The 23,001-nt window shown below is 47.8% G+C and overlaps 2 protein-coding genes across 2 annotated transcripts in view; one reads left to right on the forward strand and one right to left on the reverse strand.

Moving 5' to 3' along the window:
- The window catches only part of LOC122114354 (transmembrane O-methyltransferase homolog), a 42,569-nt gene that overhangs the window by 6,139 nt on the left and 13,429 nt on the right, over positions 1 to 23,001 (reverse strand). Inside the window, 4 exon segments of the mRNA XM_042687463.1 lie at positions 11,552 to 11,700; positions 12,528 to 12,733; positions 21,673 to 21,815; positions 22,530 to 22,613. Coding sequence (XP_042543397.1) covers positions 11,552 to 11,700; positions 12,528 to 12,733; positions 21,673 to 21,754 — 437 coding nt within the window. The 5' untranslated portion in view covers positions 21,755 to 21,815; positions 22,530 to 22,613.
- Lamtor1 (late endosomal/lysosomal adaptor, MAPK and MTOR activator 1) lies at positions 907 to 9,296 on the forward strand. Its single transcript, XM_042687426.1, has 5 exons — positions 907 to 1,093; positions 6,676 to 6,821; positions 7,045 to 7,122; positions 7,362 to 7,488; positions 8,670 to 9,296. Exons 1-5 carry the CDS (start codon positions 1,052 to 1,054, stop codon positions 8,760 to 8,762), a joined length of 486 nt encoding a protein of 161 aa, XP_042543360.1. The 5' UTR covers positions 907 to 1,051; the 3' UTR covers positions 8,763 to 9,296.

Raw genomic sequence — 23,001 nt, forward strand, 5'->3', positions numbered from 1 at the left:
TAAGCTCAGGGACAGTGCCCAAGCCCAGACTTCCTCAGGACTGGAAGGGGGCGGGGGGGGGGGGGGAATATACATCATATACACATCATATACATCCCCCCAACACACTTGCTCTCACTAAGGGGGAGGAAAGTATCCCAGGCCACAGGTGCAAAGTACAGGATGTCACTCACAAAACTGTCACATATTTCCCTGTGCCACTCCACCTCATTGCCATAGAATGAGAGAGTTTCCAGACAATATATAATTTGGAACTGTGTCCATGGACAAGGGAGACATGGGAAGACTGGATGGGCATCTTTACGTGCTAGATTTCAATGGCTGCTGTAAAAAGGCAAGACTGAAGGCAAAAGCCCGTGAGCAAGGAGGTCGAGACGTGGTGCTTTTTCAGCTTATATAAGGAAGAAGGCCCAATCTACTCGCGGACTAAGGCATCGAGCATCCGGCGGGCGTGCGTGTGTGTGTGTGTGTGTGTGTGTGTGTGTGTGCGCGCGTGCGCGAGCGCGTGTCCGGCGGGCGTGTGTGTGTGCGTGTGTGTGTGTGCGCGCGCGCTCCTCACGTGGTGTATGGAACAGGGCATAACATTTGGGATGGCTCTGCTCACTGGACTAAAAAGGTGTGTGATCACAACGCACAAATTCACAAGAGGGCCACTATGGTGGCGAAAACCCGCGCTCAGGAACTAGAAGGTGGGCTGAGGGTGCGAATCAAGTGCGGAGGCATAAATCCAATCCGGCGGTACAGCAAAACAAGCAGGCAACTGGGAAGAGGAGAGTCATGTGATAGGCCCCTCCCTTCCTTCGCATCACGTGTTCTGCCGCGGCCCGCAGGGTGCACCTTCTCTATTGGTTGGTGGTGTCCACGTGACTAGAGGCGGGGCCGGAAGTCGGGGTTTGGCAGCGGCGCCTCTGCGGCTCCGGGACTGGGTAAACTGGGGGAGGGGAGCGGGTGGCTGCTGGCGAGCGTCGGCCGCGGGTCATGTGACCGGAAGGGCTCCTGACGGACACCGTCCCTCCACGGCGCCGCCTGAGCGCCCGGCCCGACCCCGGCCATGGGGTGCTGCTACAGCAGCGAAAACGAGGATTCGGACCAGGTGCGCGGCACACGGGGCTCGGGAGTGAGGGTTTTGACTCTTGGGCGCTTGGGGCCTAGGAGGAAAAAAACCTACAGAGAGTAGACGGACTGCAGAGCTCACCGAGTACGGAGGCCTAAAGGGGACAGACTACGGGAGCGGGGGGGGGGGGGGGGGGGGGGGGCGGGGGGAACGCCAAGCTTGGCTAGCCTATTAAAGCTCCAGGTCTACACTCCTCTCCCGGGGTAATGCAGGCAGCCGGATATCTCACTCGCCAACTCCCCTTTATTCTCCCCTGTCCCCAGTCTGTTCTGGACTCCCTGCCTAGGTCCCTGGGAAGTACTCCCCCCACCTCGTTTGCTGTATTAGCGGGGTTTGCGAATCCATTGTAGAGGTGGGTAAACTTGAGGCTCTACGTCTACTTAAATGAATCGAGAATTTGTGTAGCTACTTTTCCTAGAGTCAGAGACATAAAGTCACCGCTGCTTCGATGTCGGAGTTGATGGCATTGGAGTTGACTACTGAATTTAAGAATGCAGCGAGGACATCAGGATGTGTGGGCATTTGTTGGGGAAGCATTAACTGGAAGGTAGTTTTGGCTGTTAGGGAAAAATAAATTGGCTGGGGAAAGTTACTTGCTTCTGAGTTGTCCTGTCTTCTCTTCAGACCCTTGAGGGTGCTTGAAGGTTCCTCTAAACAGAGTGCTTGCCTTAAAAACGCGTGAAAGGTTATATTGGAGATGTGTCCGTGTCCTGTTTTTAAATTCTCTCTTCCCCTTCATACAGTCTAACTACTCTCCACCCTTCAATTCCTGCCCTGCCTGGCTTGATCACCCTTTAGGAGGAGATCTTTCCAAGGGTGAATTTTCAAGCTGCTGGCCACTCACCTTTTTTTTTTTTTTTTTTGACATAGTAAGCACAGAGGCAAGTAAAATAGTCTCATCCAGTAGCTCACAGTCATTTTTTATTTATTTTTTTACTAGTCCTGGGCCTTGAACTCAGAACCTGGACACTGTCCTTGAGCTTTTTGCTCAAGGATAGCACTCTACCATTCTGAGCCACAGCATCACTTTAGAATTTTTCTGTGTATGTGGTACTGAGGAATTGAATCCAGGGCTTCATGCATGCTAGGCAATCACTCTACCACTAAACCACATTCCCAGCTGTCTTTTATTTTGCTGATCCTGAGGCTTGAACTCAGGGCCTGAGTGTTGTCCCTGAGCCTTGTTGTGCTCAAGGCTAGCGCTCTACCAGCACCCCTTCCAGCTTTTTCTGAGTAATTTATTGGAGATGAGTATCAGGGAGTTTCTTTCCCAGGCTAGCTTTGAACCACAGTTCCGGTCGTGGGGCCTGAACTCTGGGCCTGGGCACTGTCCCTCAGCTCTTCAGCTCAAAGCTAGCGCTCTACCACTTGAGCCAAAGCGCCACTTCCGGCTTTTTTCTTTTTGCTTATGTGGTGCTGAGGAATTGAACCCAGGACCTCAGGCATGCAAGGCAAGCGCTCTATCACTGAGCCACCTTCCCAGCCCCCAGCTTGTAGTCTTCACAAGAAATAATATCACAGAAGTAGATTGTATATCACTGATACTTAGGAAGTTATTCTTTCCCTGTTGAAGGTATTTTGGCTTAAGGACTTAAGCTCAGTCAAGTGCTATTTGTGTTGGAGGCATGAATGTCTTCTGATGTCAACTTTCAAAACATCCAAAAAACACACCTACATACCCGGATGTCCTGTTCCTTGTCTCATGGCCAGTACCTCTTATTTCATCTTAGCCTGTCAGAGAAAGAAACAGCTATATTCTGGCTTAATGGGAGATCTGTGGCATTGTGGGTAATTGTCTCTTTTTTTTTTTTTGGGGTCCGGTCATGGGGCCTGAACTCTGGGCCTGGGCGCTGTCCCTCAGCTATTCAGCTCAAGGCTAGCGCTCTACCACTTGAGCCACAGCACCACTTCTGGCTTTTTTCTTTTTGCTTATGTGGTGCTGAGGAATCGAACCCAGGGCCTCATGCATGCAAGGGAAGCGCTCTACCACTGAGCCGCTTCCCAGCCCCATGTCTCTTAAAGCATACTACTGCTGACTTACAAGAAGTAAGAATTCATGTTTTTGAGAAAGAATAACTTTATTTGTTTATTTATTTATTGTTGGTCATGGGGCTTGAACTCTGGGCTTGGGCGCTGTCCCTCAGCTCTTCAGCTCAAGTTGAGTGCTCTACCGCTTGAGCCACTTCCGATTTTCTAGTGGTTTATTGGAGATAAGAATCTCATGGACTTTCCTGCCAGGGCTGGCTTTGAACCTCGATCCTCGGATCTTAGCCTCCTGAGTAGCTAGGATTACAGGCATGAGCCACCGGCACCCAGCTGGACTTTCTATTTCTTACTTGCATACAATGGGAGTGATTTGAGGTCTCCTGACAAAGGCCATAACCATTCACTGTCCCAGAAGACCTTCTTCATTTCCTTACCAGTCCCTTAGCATGCTACTCTCACCACCGCCTCTTTATGTATACAGCAAATCATAGTGTTCAAAGTTTTTTTTTTTCTATTTTATTTATGCCACTCCTAGGGTTTGAACTCAGGGTCTAGGCATTGTCCCTGAACTTCTTTTGCTCACGGCTAGCTCCCTACCACTTGAGCCACAGCACCACTTATGGCTTTTTCTGTGTATGTGGTACTGTGGAATAGAACGCAGGGCTTCATGCATGCTAGGCAAGCACTCTACCACTAAGCCACGTTCCCAGCCCCAGTGTTCAGATTTTTTGGGGGGGGGGGTCCACTTGTGGGGCCTGAACTCTGGGCCTGGGTGCTGTCCTTCAGCTCTTCAGCTCAAGGCTAGTGCTCTAACACTTGAGCCACAGCGCCACTTCTGGCTTTTTTCTTTTTGCTTATGTGGTGCAGAGGAATCGAACCCAGGGCCTCGAGCATGCAAGGCAAGCGCTCTTACCACTGAGCCACCTTCCCAACCCCAAGAGTTTTTAAGTTTCATAGTATAGCCTTTCCAGTTACCTCATTTGACTCATTGCCAATCATCTGTTATATGGATTATGTCTAGCTAAAGGTGAGGGAAAATTTACAGAGGCTAAGTGAGTTGGCCAACCTGAGAAGTGCCCTAGCTGGGATGTTCTGCTGCCAAGTCATGTGCCTTATCTGTTGGGCCAAGTTGTCTCTTCTAGCTATGTCCAGAGACCAGGTGGTCAGTATAGAAAGGTTACATATAAGTCTGTGCTAAAGCTCGGTGCCGGTGGCTCACGCCTGTAATCCTAGCTACTTAGGAGGCTGAGATTTGAGGATCACTGTTCAAAGCCAGCCCGGGCAGGAAAGTCTGTGAGACTTATCTCCAGTAAACCATTAGAAAACTAGAAGCGGTGCTGTGGCTCAAGGGGTAGAGTGCTCGCTTTGAGTTGAAGAGCACAGGGAAAGGGCCCAAGACCAGAGTTCAAGCCCCACAACCAACCAAAAAGGAAAAAAAAAAGTCTGTGTTAAGGTACACAGTGAATCCTGACTCAAGAACAAGCTTTGGTGTGACAATCTACTCCTTGCTCCACTCATGCTTTGGCTATGAGATATTTGTTTTACTATCAAAGGGGTAGCAAGGCCTCTTATGGAGTCAGGGTGATAACCTTATTCTTGAACCCTAAGAGGAGAAACCATCTTAGAGGAGGATATGTCAGAAGCAGGATTAGGGGAAGGACTGCTATTACAGGAAGCAAACTGGGACCTCAGTATGAACCAGCTTTCCTTAGAGAGTTTCGTCTTTGGCAAGCAAGTTCGTCTCTCTGGCCCTTTAATAGTGAGAAGGAAGACAAAGTATCTGGGAGTTTAGATGTAATGGGACAGAAGCTTATGGCTTCTTATGCTATAGTGAATTGGATCAAATGAGTTGGTGACTCCAGCCACAGGCTTGAAGGAGGAAGAGCAAGAAAAGGCTGGGTCTGACTAGAGGAAGCAGCCTTCTGTAAGGCAAGTTTTGGGCATGCTTCTGCAATAGGGAAGTCTGTGGTAGAAACTGAGACAGAGGCTGGGAATGTGGATTAGTGGTAGAGTACTTGCCTCACATGCATGAAGCCTTGGGTTTGATTCCCCAGTACCACATACACAGAAAAAGCTGAAAGTGGCACTCTGCCTCAAGTGGTAGAGTGCTAGCCTTGAGAAAAAGAAGTTGAACCAGAGTTCAAGCCCCAGGACTAGCAAAAAAAGAAAATGAGACCATCCTGAGGGGAGCATTAAATCTGGTAATCTGGCACTTAAGGTTGGTGAGTCAGTCTTAGCCAGGATTCCCCTCTTCCCCATCCTCAGCTTTGTCCTAAGCGCTTTATGGCTTGGAAAGACGCGGAGCAAGTTAGTTTATCCAATTGATACAAAGCCAGCAGGGATTTGCACCTGAGTGGTTCAAGATAGAATTGCATCCAGAAAATAATACATTAGAACAAGAGTCTGAAACAAGACAGGGAAAGAGACAGTTAGTTATGTAGGACTAGGGACACTTGGTTTGGTTCTGGAGGTTGTGATTGTTCATGCTAGTAGTAACAGGACTACTAAAAATAAAAGGTCGCTCAGGCCACATTTAAAGTGGTATGATTTAGGAAGGGAGGGAACAGCTCCAGTGTTCATACTCACTCTTGCAGTCCAGGAGTCACATACAAAGCACTAGAGGAGGGCTGGGAAGGTGGCTCAGTGGTAGAGTGCTTACCTTGTATGCATGAGGCCCTGGGTTCGATTCCTCGGCACCACATAAGCAGAAAAGGCTGGAAGTGGCACTGTGGCTCAAGTGTTAGAACACTAGCCTTGAGTTGAATAGCTGAGGGACGGTGCCCAGTCCCAGAGTTCAGGCCCCATGACCGACAAAAGTAAAAAGCACTGGAGGACAGGAAGGTGAACACCTGAGAGAAAGGATCTGCTCTAAAGAAGGGAACACATTTGTATGTGACCCAAAGGCTGGGGGGTTCTGCCCCAAGATAATCTGAGAAATGGCTCTGATGAGGTTAGGCTTGCTTTCTTTCCCCTGCTCACTTGGGGCCTTTCTATCTTGGTTGCAGACAGCCAGCCTTGTTGGAAGGGCCTTGTTCAGGAGATGAAGGATGACAAATTTGTACTAAACTTTGTTGGTATTTTCCCAACTCTGCTTGCTTCTACCCTCCCAAATGTTCCTTCACTAGGTGTGGGACTGTTTTTTGAAGCTTCAGGGCTATTGCTTAATGTCTGCCTGTGCCTCTCTGCATTCCAGACCACTACCTCTGCTGAGCTCCCAAGGGCAGGCAGAGTATTATCTGATATCCCATAAAGTTGGGTACTTTGGATATTCATTATAAAAGTATAAAAAAGGTAGAAAGGCTGGGCGCTGGTGGCTCATGCCTGTAATCCTAGCAACTCAGGAGGCTGAGATCTGAGGATCACGGTTCAAAGCCAGCCAGGGCAGAAAAGTTTGAAACCCTTATTTCCAAATAACCACCAGAAAACTGGAAGTGGTGCTGTGGCTCAAGTGGTTAGAGTGCTAGCCGTGAGCTGAAGAGCTGAGGGACAGCGCCCTCAACGCCCTCACGCTCCATGACCGACAAAAAAAGAAAAAAAGTAGAAAGGTCCTGGGGCTGACTTCTTACCTCTCCTAGGACCGAGAGGAGAGGAAGCTGCTGCTGGACCCTGGTAGTCCCCCCACCAAAGCCCTCAATGGAGCTGAGCCTAACTACCACAGCCTGCCTTCTGCTCGCACAGATGAGCAGGCCCTGCTCTCCTCCATCCTCGCCAAGACAGCCAGGTGAGAGTCACAGGACCAGGCCTGTAACAGAGCTCCCCTGATCAAGTCAGGGCTGGAATGCTGGCTCCCAAGCCCCAGATATGGGGGTGGTGAGAGGTGTCTCTGGACTCTGTCCTGCTTCAGTCAGCAGGTGGGGACATTAGGGGCATTGGCACATGGCAGTGAGTCCTGTTTGTCCCTGAGGCTTCTGTCATGCTTGTTCTCTTATCTCCTCTCTCCAAAGCAACATCATCGATGTATCTGCTGCAGACTCCCAGGGCATGGAGCAGCATGAATACATGGACCGGGCAAGGCAGTACAGGTGAGCACAGGCCAGCCAGGGCCCTCCCCTCTTCTCCATCGATTTCCAGCTTCATTAGTGTATAGCCAAGAGACTGACAACAAATCACTTGGGTGTCTTAGTAGGACACCCTGTAGGGTACAGGTTAAAGGAGGTATAACCCAGAGTAAAAATGAGCTCCCTGGCCTGAGGGAATGAGGCTTGTGTGGGCTGGATTGGACTCTGGCCTAACTGCCCTTTATTTCCTTCCTGTTGGTCAGCACCCGCTTGGCTGTGCTAAGCAGCAGCCTCACACATTGGAAAAAGCTGCCACCACTACCATCTCTCACCAGCCAGCCCCATCAAGTGCTGGCCAGCGAGCCCATCCCCTTCTCTGACTTGCAGCAGGTGAGTAACCCTAGCATGACTACTCCACCCTTCCCATACTGCCCATAGTGACAGAGGAAGTGAGTAGCCCGCTGGCCCAGTCCATTCCCTTTCTTTTTTTTTAATCCTCTCCAGTTTCTCCCCACTACCTTTATTCTTCTAGATTGTTCTTTTCTGCCTTTCCCATCCCTGCCTTTCTCTTTGGCTGTGTATGTTTGTGGGTGTTTTTGTTTTTTTGTTTTTTGTTTTGGGTCCAGTCGTGGGGCCTGAACTCTGGGCCTGGGCGCTGTCCCTCAGTTCTTCAGCTCAAGGCTAGCACTCTACCACTTGAGCCACAGCGCCACTTCCGGCTTTTTTTCTTTTTGCTTATGTGGTGCTGAGGAATCGAACCCAGGGCCTTAGGCATGCAAGGCAAGCGCTCTACCACTGAACCACCTTCCCAGCCCCATGTTTGTGGGTGTTTTTAGGGATTGAATGTAGGATCTTGCATATGCTTGGTAAGCATTCTACCAATGAATTGCATCCCTTGCCCTTGGAGTTTTTGTTTTGTTTTGTGCTGGTCCTGGGGCTTGAACTCAGTGCCTGGGTACTGTCCTTGAGCTTTTTTTTTTTTTTTTTTTTTTTTGCAGTCATGGGACCTGAACTCTGGGCCTCGGTGCTGTCCCTCAGCTATTCAGCTCAAGGCTAGCGCTCTACCACTTGAGACACAGGGCCACTTCCGGCTTTTTTTTTGCTTATGTGGTGCTGAGGAATTGAACCCAGGGCCTCAGGCATGCAAGGCAAGCGCTCTACCACTGAGCCACCTTCCCAGCCCCCCTCCTTGAGCTTTTTGTCTCTAGGCTACTGCTCTACCTCTTGAGCCAGTCCCACTTGGTGCTTAATTGGAAATCAAGTGTTTCACAGACTTTGCTGCCTAGGTTGGCTTCTTGTTCCTCAGATCTGAACAGATAGGTGTGAGCCATTGGAGCCCAGCAACCCTTGGGTTTTGAGATAAGGTCTTTGTAGCCTATGATGTTCCTGCCTTAGCCTCCTGAATGGTGGGATTATAAGTATGCATCCCGGTACCTGACTGTATGGTTTTCTGTCCTCTGTAATCCCTTCCTTTTTTCTATCCCATTCCTCCTATAACCATCCTATTCTTCCTTCCCCCTGGATCCCTCTCCCTCCTCACATGGCTGTTCTTCTCCTCCCCTCTTTCTCAGGTCTCCAGGATAGCTGCTTATGCCTACAGTGCACTTTCTCAGATCCGTGTGGATGCAAAAGAGGAGCTGGTTGTACAGTTTGGGATCCCGTGAAGAGAGGATCCTTGGACAGCTCTTCTCTTCTCTTCATCCCATCTCCACCCCACCTCTCCTGGACCCTAGCCTCACTGTGGCTTATACAGTACCCTAACCTGCTAACTAATCATGGACAAGAATGTGGAGGAGGAGGAGGAGGAGAGTGAGGCTAGAAGCCTGAGCAAGTGAGGTGGAGCAAGGGAGGGTAAAACCGCTTGGGATTGGCCTTCAAAGCCCTGGCCAAGGTGGGGTAGGGTCCAAGAAGACAGGGCCTGGTAGGTCTTCAGTCATTGGGAAGGTAGAGATACCACTGTGGAGGGGTGAATACCAGAGGACCTAGGAGGTCCTCTCACCCTTTCTCTTGGCCTCAGACTCACTCCTGTTCCCATCCCTAACTTGGTGCTCAAAAGCACCTCACTAGGGTTTGTGACCAGGGTCTAGATAAGCTTGAATTTGAGTAAGTTGAGTTTGTATTTCTAGTACCCTGGATTTTACATGTTTGGTCTTTTTGGTTTTTGTTGGTCACCCTCGATAAAGAAAGTATTTCATTTGTGTGCTGGTTTAGCTCCTCTGTCCTGCCTACTACCCTACTATTTCCTTTGGTTACTCTGATCTGTGAGGAATGAGTTGTGGGGAGGGGACATCTTCCCAGGGCATTAAAGAAAAAACTAGGCATTAGAGGTTCTGGTTCCTAGGTCTTAGCTGAGACTAGGCCTGGGTAACCTTAGATTAGGTAACATTGTTCTTGTTCATTCCCAACTGGTGGCTACACTGTCAAAGCCTAGAGGATTTGAATCAGAGATAATTAGGGACCCTGCCTCAGGCTCAGTGGAATGACCAGCAGCCCTGAGGGCAGGGATGGGAAACAGGTTCTGCTGGGGACACTTGATGGGGATTCAGAAAGCAAATTTTTTGTTGTTGTTTTTTGGGTCTGGTCGTGGGGCCTGAACTCTGGGCCTGGGCACTGTCCCTCAGCTCTTTAGCTCTTCAGCTCAAGGCTAGCACTCTACCACTTGAGCTGCAGCACCACTTCTGGCTTTTTTCTTTTTTTTTTTTTTGGGGGTCCGGTCGTGGGGCCTGAACTCTGGGCCTGGGCACTGTCCTTCAGCTCTTCAGCTCAAGGCTAGTGCTCTACCACTTGAGCAACAGCGCCACTTCCGGCTTTTTTTCTTTTTGCTTATGTGGTGCTGAGGAATCGAACCCAGGGCCTTAGGCATGCAAGGCAAGCGCTCTACCACTGAGCCACCTTCCCAGCCCCAGAAAGCAAATGTTTTTAAGCAGAAGATTGGTCTTACCAAAGAAATCTTTTTTTTTTTTTTACCAGTCCTGGGGCTTGAACTCAGGGCCTGGGCACTGTCTCTGAGCTTCTTTTGCTCAAGGCTAGCACTCTACCACTTGAGCCAGGACACCACTGGTACTGTGGTACTGAGGAATCAACCCAGAGCTTCATCATGCTAGACAAGCACTCTACCAGTAAGCCACATTCCCAGCCTTAATGAAATTTTAGGCCAGAATCCCAACATATAAAACAGGAGAGAGTGGAACTACTGTGATCTGACTGAAGTGTATACTGTCCATCTTTCTGGGTCTATCACGGAAGCCTCTGGGTAGCCACACAGAAGAATTTAGAAGTTGCAGACTATGATATCTAAGCTAAAGAGTCCAGATAAGTTCCCCATGGCTGTGTGGTAAACCTAGGACTCCTGAGTCCCAAGCAGCAGGCCTTTACCTCAATTGCCTGACTCCTGTGGTAAGACTGGAGCTACTGGCAGTTGCTAGATAACAGACAACATCTCCACAAGGCACAGCGACTTTTAATCTGCTGAACAGCTCAAATCATTTATTGTCAAACCAAGGTAACTGACTACTGGTGTCCTGGGGCTCTCACAGTGTATCCTGCTTGATCCGAACCTTCTTGGGCTTGATGTTCATGCGTTTCCAGACTTCAGCTGTGGTACGATCTGCTTTGGTGACTCCACTGAAGTCGAACGTGGTGATACGGGGCAGGGTGCACAGCACATACTGCCTGTGGGGAAGACTCGGGCTGGGGGCCAGCCCCCCCACCAGAATCCCCTCCCCCTCTTCCAGTTGCTATCTCCCCTGATTGCAAGGAATGAAGGGACTTATGTATAGTTTTGGGGAGACGGGAGGATTCATTCTGACTAATAGCAAAGGAAATACTAAAGGTCTGCAGCTTCTTTCCCAGGTCCATGTGTGGCAGAAAAATAGTTTTTTTATTTTGTTTTTGGTGGTACTGGGATTTTAGAGTTTTGAACTCGCAGCCTCATGCTTGCTAGCAGGCAGGCATCCTACCTATCTCCCTTGAGCCATATCCCCAGCCCATTCTTTATAGTTTACTTTTTGAGAAGGATTTTGCTTTTTTGTCTGGCTGACCTGGACTGTGATCCTCCATATTTATGCTTCTGAATAGCTGGGATGACAGTGTGGACCATTACGTCCAGCTTTTTATTGATTGAGATGGAGTCTTGCAAAGTTGATTTTGTTTTTGTTTTTTTGTTGGTCATGGGGCTTGAACTCTGGGCCTGAGCGCTGTCCCTCAGCTCTTCAGCTCAAGGCTAGTGCTCTACCACTTGAGCCACAGTACCACTTCTGGTTTTCTGGTGGTTTACTGGAGATAAGAATTTCATGGCCTTTCCTTCTTGGGCTGGCTTTGAACCTTGATTCTCAGATTTCAGCCTCCTGAGTAGCTAGGATTACAGGTATAAGCCACCTTACCTGGCCTTGTATTTCTTGTCTCCCTCATCCTGCAGGGGATAGACCCCCAGCTCCATAGACATGACACTCACCTATACCCCTTCTCTTCCTCTATGGGGTTGCCATGGAGAGTCAGGCTCCGGAGCCGAGGGAGTACAGCTAGCTTATTCACCTCCCCCAGGCGCTGGATGCTGTTGCCATGAAGGTAGAGGACACTTAGGTTGAAGAATGTTGTTAGCACCTGATGGAGAAGAAACCAAAGCCAGGCTGGATAAGACCCTTGATCTCTGCTCAGGATAGACCCACTAGCAGAGAAAAAAAGGTTGGGAATAACTCTCCCTCACCTCCTGTCCCCACAGCCACACTAGATGACTCTAACCTGCTTCCATTTCGCATATCACACTTAATTAGAGCTATGATCTGAGGGTCTCATGTCTCAGCACTGCACTGACTGGCCAAGTGATGGCTCTTCTATCTCTGAGCTTCATATGTTCCACCCTTTGCTGAACACTGCCGCCATGCTTGTGACCCAAGATTCTGTCAACAGGAGAAAACTATAGAGTGTCATGCTGGGCACATTAGGCAAGCTTTTAAGATTGAGAGTAATATACATGGGGAAGTTTCTAAATCATGTTCTAATTCCTCCCTCTCTAACAGGGATCTTGGACAAGAAGAGGTCACATTTGGTTTATATCTTCAAACTTGAGTTGGAGTTGGCAGAAAGTGTTATGCTATCTTTATTTTTAATCAACCTCTTTCTCAGCAGAACTTAGTATAAGACATGTAGCCGCTTGATTCTCATGTGTTCCTGTATAGGAGAATCTTTACATGATGCTGACATATTCCCATTTCCCAGACAGACAGCAAAACTGAGGTTGGAGGAGTTACATATGTCCAAGTCACATAGAGGCAAAACCAGGATTTGAATGTTCATTCCTATAGCTATGTGCTTTGGACTGAACCAGGTATCCTCTGTACTTCCTGGTAACAAGTGGGAGTGGAGAGGCCAGGAGATGGGCAATGACTTTAGGCCCCACCTTGATTGAACTCCTAGGACTAGGAACTCACAGGGTCAATGGAAGTCAGGTCATTGAAGGACAGGTCGATCCAGGCCAGGTTGTGTGGTTGCTCCAACACCCGTGAAATCACCTGGTTGAAGTCTTTCAGGTCAGTGAGGACATTGTTGTTGAGCCACAAGGATTGGGTCAGTGACTTTCCTGATTTTGAGTACTTCAGTGGTCGTTGCCCTGTCCTTGGCTCCTCACTTACCAGATCTGTGAAGACAAAAGAGATTTGGGTATATTGCTTTTGCTTTTCTGGCTTTAAGGACTTGTAAAGGAACAGTTGGGAGGATAAGGATGAATTGCAGCTAGAATACCCAGCCAGGCCCCTGCTCTGTGCTTGAGTCTAGTGATACCCTGTCCCATGGCTCCTGCAATCAGTAAGTTTGGCCTAAGGGCCAGACAATCCCCATCCCAAATTCTTGGCTTTCCAAGTCATATGCATTTTTATTTTTTATGCTGGTACTGGTGCTTAAACTAAGGGCCTTGTACTTTGCCTTGTTTACTGCCACCCTTCAGTCTAGCTTTTTTTTTTTTTTTTTTTTGGTATGGGGCTTGAATTCTGGGCTTGGATGCAGTCCCTCAGCTCTTCAGCTCAACGCGAGTGCTCTACCTCTTGAGCCACAGCACCACTTCTGTTTTTTGGTGGTTTATTGTTTTTTGTTTTTTGTTTTTTGTTTTTGTCGTTCATGGGGCCTGAACTCTGAGCCTGAGCACTTGTCCCTTAGCTCTTCAGCTCAAGACTAGTGCCCTATCATTTGAGCCAAAGCACCACTTCCAGCTTTTTATGCTTATGTGGTGCTGAGGAATCGAACCCAGGGCCTCATGCATGCAAGGCAAGCACTCTACCACTGAGCTACCTTCCTAGCCCTCCTTGAAACTCTTATCTCCAACAAACCACCAAAGGGGCTGGGAAGGTGGCTCAGTGGTAGAGCGCTTGCCTTGCATGCATGAGGCCCTGGGTTCGATTCCTCAGCACCACATAAGCAGAAAAAGCCAGAAGTGGCACTGTAGTTCAAATGGTAGAGCGCTAGCCTTGAGCTGAAGAGCTAAGGGACAGCGCCCAGGCCCAGAGTTCGGGCCCCACGACTGGCAAAAAAAAAAGTTTCAAGGACTTTCCTGCCAAAGCTGGCTTTGAACCATGATCCTCAGATCTCAGCCTCCTAAGTAGCTAGGATTACAGGCATAGGCCACCAGCACCCAGCTAGGATTTTTTTCTTTTTCTTTTTCTTTTTTTAGGTCCGATCGTGGGGCCTGAACTCTGGATCTGGGTGCTGTCCCTCAGCTCTTCAGCTCAAGGCTAGTGCTCTACCACTTGAGCCACAGTGCCACTTCTGGCTTTTTTCTTTTTGCTTGTGTGGTGCTGAGGAATTGAACCCAGGGCCTCATGCATGCAAGGCAAGTGCTCTACCACTGAGCCACCTTCCCAGCCCCCAAATCACGGATTTTCTAAAGAAACTAAAATCCGTGTTGTTGGGTTTGAACTAAGATGACAGCACAAAACCGAGAATATTTACTAGCAGAGACACCCTGAAGTATAAACACCACCTATAACTGGTGAGTGACAGTGTGCAAAACACTGGATATACAGTGGTGAGCAAAGGAGACCGTCTGTGCAGACTGTATGAATAGGGCAGGAGTAAAGGTGTGCCTCTGACAGATCATGTGAGCAAGATGGAAACTAGTCATATGATGTGATAAGCACTATTTGAGAATCCATAGTCAATGGCAGAACAGAAGAGAGCTTTCTAATAAACCAGAGTGGAATCTCAGGGAGTTTGTCAGGGAAAGTGAAACTGAGCTGTATCTCTGGATTTGGAGATGTTAACCAGGCAAAGAAGGGTAGGGATGATAGGAAGGAATAGCATGAACCAAAGTACAATTGGGAAGGAGGGCACACATGTTCATTGCACAAGGAGGGAAAAGGAGACAGCCAGACACAAATCTTAAAATGTCCAGCTAAGGACTTTCTCTTGTTGGTGATGGGAAGCCACTGGAGTGTTCAACGGAAAGGAGATGATTCAGATCTATCTGAAGCTTTGAAGCTTCTGTGTGAATTACGGATTTTAGGAGGTAGATTTTTTTTGTTTGGGTTTTTTGTTTGTTTGTTTTTTGGCCAGTCATGGGGCCTGCACTCTGGGCCTGGTCACTGTCCTTCAGCTCAAGGCTAGCGCTCTACCACTTGAGCCACAGTGTGTCACTTCCAGCTTTTTCTGCTTATGTGGTGCTGAGGAATCAAACCTAGGGCCTCATGCATGCAAGGCAAGCACTACCACTGAGCCACCTTCCCAGCAGGAGGTAGATCTTTTTAAGCCAAAAGATCAATCTGGCTTAAAATAAATTACAAAAAGAGAGACTGGCTGTATGCCAGTGGCTCATGTCTGTAATCCTCTCAGAAGGTTAAAATCTGAGTATAGCCATTCAGCCGCCAGCCCAGGCAGGAAAGTCCATGGAATTCATATCAACAATTAACTACCAAACAGTGGAAATGTGGCTTAAGTGGTAGAGCACTAGCCTTGAGCAAAAAGCAAAAGGACAATGCTTAGGCCCTGAGTTCAAACTCAGTACTGGCCCCAAAAAAGAGAGAAACTGGGCTGGAAAGGTGATAACTTCAGGCTTTGGTGTGTGAAGTTTCTATAGTACAAGAAGATAGAGAAGCCAAGTAGGCAGTTGGATAGGAAGGTCTGAAACTCAGGAGACAGACTTGAGAAGCATTACTATACAGTAGTGTATAAGTTAGGGAAATAGATCAGGGTAAGGAGAAAAGGAAGTCCATTTTAGAAGTTAATCAGGAAGCACAGGGAGAATCAGGAGAGGACAGTTTTAAACACATTCAGGGAATTGACAGTTTATGGGAGTATGGGAGCTAAATAATTTTGGCAACAAAGAAGTCTGGTGAACTTGGCAAGTGCCTAAGGACAAAAGCCAGATTGGAATGAGTTCCAGAGTGGATGGAAGGTAAGGAAAAGCATGCAGGTAACCTAAACACCTCAGGGCCTAAACCCAGGGCCTCATGCATGCCAAGTAAGCATTCTACCACTGAGCCACCTTCCCAGCTCTGTCACCTCCACCCTTTGTGAAAGGGGTCCATAACAAGGCATGCTGGTTCACGCTTGTAATCCTAGCTACAAAGGAGGCTGAGATCTGAGGATCATGATTCAAAGCCAGCCCAGACAGGAAAGTCCATGAGACTCTTATCTCCAATAAACCACCAGAAAACCAGAAGTGGTGGTGTGGCTCAAGTGGTAGAGCACTAGCCTTGAGCTGAAGAGCTGAGGGACAGCACCCAAACCCAGGTTCAAACCCCATGACCGATGACCAAAAAAAAAAAGGACTTGTTCAAACACAAAGTTTGTGAAACTCTGGGGCTGGGAAGGTGGCTCAGTGGTAGAGTGCTTGCCTTGCATGCATGAGGCCCTGGGTTCAATTCCTCAGCACCACATAAGCAGAAAAAGCCGGAAGTGGCGCTGTGGCTCAAGTGATAGGGTGCTTGCACTGAGCTGAAGAGCTGAGGGACAGTGTCCAGGTCCAGAGTTCAGGCCCCATGACTGACACACACACACAAAAAAAAAGGTTTGTGAAACTCTTCAATAAACTTCTGGGTATAGTGGTACACACCTGTCATCCAAACTATGAGATAAGCACAGTGGGTAGGTGGAGTAGCACATGCCTGTCATTCTAGTGGCAAAAGGAAGCACAAATAAGCGGGGCCTGGTGGCTCATACCTATAATCCTAGCTAAGGAGGCTGAGATCTGAGGCTCACAGTTCAAAGCCAGCCTGGGCAGGAAAGTCCATGTGACTCAGCCCCAATAAACCACCAGAAAATTGGAAGTGCTGCTATGGCTCAAGTGGTAGAGCGCTAGCCTTAACCTGAAGAGCTGAGGGACAGCGCACAGGCCTAGAATTTAAGCCCCACGACTGACAAAAAAAGGTACAAATAGAGGGTCACAGACCAGCCTGGGAATAGAGACAACACAAAAAGGGACTAACAAAGTAGATAAGTGGTATTGTGTCTGCATAGCAAGTAGGCTTGTGTTGAAACCTGAGTACCACCTAAAATAAGTATTTTAAAAATAAGAGCCCCTGTTTGTGGCTCACACCTATAATCCTAACTACTCAAAGAGGATCACAGTTCAAAGCTAGCCTGAACGGGAAAGTCCTTGAAACTCTTATTTCCAGTTAACCATCAGAAAACTGGAAGTGGCACTGTGGCTCAAATGATAGAATGCTCACCTTGAGCTGAAGAACTCAGGGACAGTACCTAGGCCCAGATTTCAAGCCCCATGACTTGGGCGGGGGTGGAGAGAGGCAGGGAAGCCAAGGGAAGCAAGGTTCTGGTGGCTTATGCCTGTAATCTTAGCAACTTAGGAGGCTGAGGTCTGAAAATTGTAGTTCAAAGCCAGCCTGGGCAGGAAAATCATGAAACTCATCTCTAGTTGGCCAAAGCCTGAAGAAGTATGTCTCATGTGGTAGATCACTATCTTTGAGCAAAAAAGCTAGAGACAGTACCTGGGCCCTTGAGTTAAAGCCCTGGAAAACACAGACAGACACACACACACACACACACGAGTGTGCAAGTATCAAAGCCAGAATCCGATACTAGGTATGGTTGAAGTATTTTCCACTGCACCTATAAGCTTTTGTTTTACCAGTTCAAAAGCTGCCTGTTTTGGCAATTACCATTTGTCAAACTGAGCCAGCTAGTCTTCACAGTGCCAGTTTGTAGACACATTTCTCCCACCCCACCTGACATTAACTTTCCTCCTCAGCTGTAGGTCAGGCAGCATCCACCAGATGGCTCTCTGGCTTAGCCTGGATTGAACCCGCAATTGGGGCCTGAGGTGCCAAGAGTGCTTGAGCAGAGCACCACTGTTTGGATGTAAACTCCTACTCCTGCCTCACTCTACACTTGAAGACCCTCAAATGACTTAATATGAAAAAAGGCAAGGCCAGACACAGAGACAGATGCCTGTAATTCCAGCTACTTGGGAGGTGGACAATGAGAGGATAGAGGTTTGGAACCAAGACAGCAAGACCACATCTCAGTGAGCCTTGTGTGGATGTATACCCCTGTCCTCTGAGCTATGTGAGAGGATGTAGATTGGTGTTTATGGCTAGGTCTGAGGCTGGCTGCAGGATCTGAAAAAGTTATTACAGTAAAAAAGAGCTGGGCTGGGAAGGTGGCGCATTGGTAGAGTGCTTGCCTTGCAAGCATGAGGCCCTGGGTTTGATTCCCCAGCACCACATAACCAGAAAAAGCTGGAAGTGGCACTGTGGCTCAGGTGATAGAATGCTCACCGTGAGCTGAAGAACTGAGGGACAGCACCCAAGCCCAGAATCCAGGCCCCACAACCGACCCCAAAAAAAATAAAAAATGAGCTGTGGACATGGCTCAAGTAATGGTTTAAACACCAGTACCCTTGAACAACAACAAAATTAGATCAACAGAACTGCACATGACCTAGCAACCTAGAAAGGCAGAAACTTAATGTCTTTAAGCATGGGCTGATCCTAATCAGGGGCCACTGGATGGAGCTGTCTTCAGTTTGAGGCTACTTGGAGCTGTTGTTCTCAAGAATAGAGTGTACTAGCCAGGCGCTGGTGGCTCACGCCTGTAATCCTAGCTACTCAGGAGGCTGAGATCTGAGGATCGCGGTTCAAAGCCAGCCTGGGCAGGAGAGACTGTGAGACTCCTATCTCCAATAAACCACCAGAAAACCGGAAGTGGCGCTGTAGCTCAAGTGGTAGAGCGCTTGCCTTGAGCTGAAGAGCTGAGGGACAGCGCCCAGGCCCAGAGTTCAAGCCCCACGACCGACAAAAAAAAAAAGAATGGAGTGTACTGTCTAGATTGTTCGGGTTCCTAGTCCCCTCAAAATTCCTCCAAGGCACAGAGTTACTAACACTTCCTTGTTAAGAGCAGATCAAGGCTGGTCTAGAAAACAGACCACAAGTAGCCACACTCAAAACTGGGAGGCATTTGCTTCAGGAGTACCTAGGGAGACCTTCATCCTGTCAGAGCTTAACTTCCTGTCTCTGAAAGTCTGCTATGCAACTTATTCTGTGTCCCCGGAAGGCAAGAATCAGTATGATGGGAAGAACTTGTGTCATCTGTCAACCCCATAGCAGAAAGGGCTTTTGGGGATGTATCGTGATGGACTCCTTGAGACTACATTTTTGTGGGTTGAAGTTAGAGGAAGGTCGGGTTGGACATGGAATGAGTGTATGCTTGGTGGTATCCTCAAGCTTCTGCCTTAGCAGATGGTATAAATTAGATGCCTTTGACGGGTGCTGGTGGCTCACATCTGTAATCCTAGCTACTCAGGAGGCTGAGATCTGAGAATCAGGGGTCAAAGCCAGCCTGGGCAGGAAAGTCCGTGAGAGTCTTATTTCCAAACCAGAAGTGGCGCTGTGGCTAAAGTGGTAGAGCGCTAGCCTTGAGCTGAGTAGCTGAGGGACAGCCGAGGCCCAGAGTTTAAGCCCCACAACCGACAATCAATCAATCAGTCAATCAATAAATTAATTAGATGCCTTCTAAAGTCTCTGCCATTTCAGATTATATGATTCACCTTCAGCAGTGTGTCCCAAGCACCTCCAAACTCTAGCCTGTCCTTTAACCATACCTATAATTTTTTTTTTTTTTGCCAGTCCTAGAGCTTGAACTCAGGGTCTGGGCACTGTCCCTGAGCTTCTTTTGCTCAAGGCTAGCATTCTACCACAACACTTTCAGCTTTTTCTGTTTATGTAGTACTGAGGAATCGAACCCAGGGCTTCATGCATGATGGGCAAGCACTCTACCACTAAGCCACATTCCCAGCTCCTATGTTTCTGATGCTACACACACACACATGCACACGTACGCGTGTACACACACGTAAGTGCTTAATAAGTAGATGCTTAGTAAATTCTGAACTACTGAATGAAGTATGAAGCATTTGCATATTCTAATAGCAAAACCCCTCGTAATAGTTTGTGTCTCTCCTCATTTGGAAGATTGCAACAGAGGGCAGAGCCATAGCTCCTCTCTCAGAGTTGGTAAGTGCCACCCCTCCACACCCCAGTAATTTCAACTTGTCTTGCCCAAAGCTGTTGCAGCTAAACCCAGTGAAATGGGTATAACATCATTCAGAAGTGAGGCGGAGCACATAAAGGTCACAGGTATGTATGTATGTGTGTGCATGCATGTGTGGGTATATGTATAGCTGGGGAGAGAACAGTTCGGAGTTAGAACTGTGGCTGGTGCTCACTAAGCAGTGCCCTTAGATCTAAGCCAGAGCTTGTACCAACCCTGAACTTACAAGTGGCTACCAACTGCACAAGAGAGACCAAAGCCAGATAAACTGTCTAGAGGATAGAGGGTATGAACATGTGCTGTACAAGGACAGCAACCAAGGGCAGGAATGGCAGAACCTGAGGAGACCTGCCAACTCCTTGACAACGTGGTACTCCCAGAGCCTCCTCGCGACCCTCTTGAAGGTTGCTATGCTAGCTGCACACTTACAAAAACATTGAATGAGTTGGGAAATACTAGAACTTACAGAAAGTGTGGATGATAATGGAAGAAACTTGGATATGGCTGGCATGAATATAAGAGAATTTTGCCAACAAATATTTAAACCAAGTTGGCACTGGTGGCTCCCACCTGTAATCCTATCTATTCAGGAGGAGGCTGAAATACAAGGACCATGGTTCAAATCCAGCCCGGGCAAGAAACTTGGTGAGACTTATCTCCAATAAACTACCAAAAAAAGCTAGAAGTGGCACTGTGGCTCAAGTGGTAGAATGCTAGCCTTGGCAAAAAAAGCTTGGTGATAGTGCACAGGCCCTGAGTTCAAGCCCCAGGACTGACATAAAAAAAAAATTAAATTGGAAACCCATCAGGTTGTGGATAATAAGACCCCCTCAAATTTTAACACTGATGGGGCTGGGAAGGTAGCTCAGCGGTAGAGCGCTTGCCTTGCAAGCATGAGGCCCTGGGTTCAATTCCTCAGCACCACATAAACAGAAAAAGCCGGAAGTGGCGCTGTTGCTCCAGTTGTAGAGCGCTAGCCTTGAGCTGAAGAGCTGAGGGACAGCGCCCAGACCCAGAGTTCAGGCCCTATGACTGGCAAAACAAACAAACAAACAAACAAAAAACATAACACTGATTAGAACAAGATTGTGTCCCAAGCAGAGGATGGATCCTTCCTATCTGTAGTAACCTGTTTTTATTTTTTTTTTCTCATTTATTTCCTCTTCTTTTCAGGTGAAAATAGGAATAAAAGTTGGCTGATAAACTGGCTACCCAATTTTCTTCTACCTGATTTTCCTTGCTGTAGTCTGTCTTCCTTTAAAGATACTCTTTGTGATCTTTTTTTTTTTTACATTGAGAGGTCTTTGGCTCCTTTTAGACTTGCCACTTAAAAAAAAAAAAGCCAAGTGCTATCATCTCATGCCTATAATCCTAGCTACTTAGGAAGCTGAGATCTAAGGATCAAGGTTTGAAACCTGCTTGGGCAAACAAATTGGAGAAACCTTTATATCCAATTAATTCAGCAAAAGTTGGAAGCAGGTGTGGCTAAAATGGTAGCGTGCAGCTATAAGTGAAAAGGCTGAGCTAGAGTGAAGCCCTAGAGTTCAAGACCCAGGACCAGTGCATGTACATGCATGTGCACACATACACATACATATACCACATACTCCTGGCCCCGAGTCAAGCCCCAGTATCAAGGTGCACACACAAACACATACACACTGGTGGCCATGGCTATAGCTTAGGCAGATCACTTGCCAAGTTCATTACTAACAAAAAAAAAAAAGTTCCGGGCTGGGAATGTGGCTCAGTAGTAGAGTGCTACCTGGGTTTGTTCCCCAGTACCACATAAACAGAAAAAGCTGAAAGTGGCACTGTGGCTCAAGTGGTAGAGTGCTAGCCTTGAGCAAAAGTAGTTCAGGGTAGGTGCTCAAGTCCCCTGAATTGAAGTCCTAGGACTGGCAAAAATAAAAACAAAAAAACCCTTGCATCCCCCATTCCTAAGTATATCAAATATATGGGAGAAAGATATCAAGTACATGGAAGAATCTTGCTAGGCTTTATGATAGGAGACCAGTTTCTCCCTAGAAACCACTGGGCCTGCTGCCACGGTGAATGGAGTGTTGTGCGCTGTGGGCTGACCTTGGACGATATGGATGCTTCTGAAAGAGTAGTCAAGAGGAGGCTCCTGCACTGAAGAGCTCATAGAGTCTCGTCTGCTCATAGTTCAGGCCATCATTCATCAGGTGCAAGCAAGCATAGGCCCTGGAAGTCTGGGGTTCAGCCTAGGAGACAGAAGCACAGACGTTCAAGTTATAAGGGGCATCCACCTTCATGCTTCCCTATAGCCCTCCATCCCAGCTTCCTGCCCACCCAACTCCAGGCTTGTGTAGCTGCATTTCCATTTTAAGCAATTAATCATTAATCTTTGCATTTGTAGGGAACTTTGTATTTCTCAGAGCACCTTCGCAATTCTAGAACTAATTTGATGAGTACTCATTTCTTATTTTTTTGTTTTGTTTTAAACAGGGTCTCTATGTACCCCTAGGCTGGCCTCAAATTCTTGCTCCTGCCTCAGCCTCCCGAGTGCCAGAATTACAGGTATGCACCACCATGCCTGGATATAGCACCCATTTCTACTTTCCAGATAAAGAAACTGAGACCGAGGGGTAAAGGACTTGCCCAGAGTGAAGCCGAGTCAGTGTGGACTGTAATCATAGTCTGAATTCTACTCTGACAGCCTTTCTGCTACTCCATAGTAGTTACCGTGGAGACTTGTCTTGATGCCTACCCTCTGGTTACATCAGCTGTGTTGCTGTATTGCTTAACAAGCCCTTAAAGGCCTACACTGAATTTGGTTGGTGTCTTTGAGCCCTTCACAGTCTGACCCAGCTGCTCGGTGTGTTTCCCAGCCCCACTACCTTTCCATCCAAAAGCCTGTCATCTGAATGTAGCCACATACTATAAATATAGAAAACCAGAGTCTGCCTCTCACTCACCTGTCACTGATGCCTGAAACTCCACCATTAGGGATTCATTCCTTTGGGTTCAGGGATTGTTCCCTGTTAAAATGGAAATACCCCCTAAGAGGGGTGAACACAAAATTGTTATCAGTCATTCATAATGTGTTGTCTTATCAGATCCTTTCCAATATGTTAGCTAAAACAAAGCTGAGAGCAGGTTTTTCCTGGAAATGGGAGAGCCATGGAGTACTACTCACCTGGGATAAAGAGAGCTGAAAATGTTTCCCACATGTTTTTGGATATTTTTCTTTTTGGGGGGAGGGTGAGGGGGAAGAGTAAGGCTTGAACTTGGAGCCTGGACACTGTCCCAGAGCTTGGAGTAGGTTAGCGCTCTACCACTTTGAGCTATAATGGTTTTCTGGTGGTTAATTCAATTTAAGAGACTCTCTGACTTTTTTGCCTGGGCTGGCTTTGAACCATGATTCTCAGACCTCAGCCTCCTGAGTAG

This window comes from Dipodomys spectabilis, unplaced genomic scaffold (genome assembly GCF_019054845.1).
Source record: "Dipodomys spectabilis isolate Male_0828 unplaced genomic scaffold, ASM1905484v1 ptg000003l, whole genome shotgun sequence".
NCBI classification, from domain to species: Eukaryota; Metazoa; Chordata; class Mammalia; order Rodentia; family Heteromyidae; genus Dipodomys; species Dipodomys spectabilis.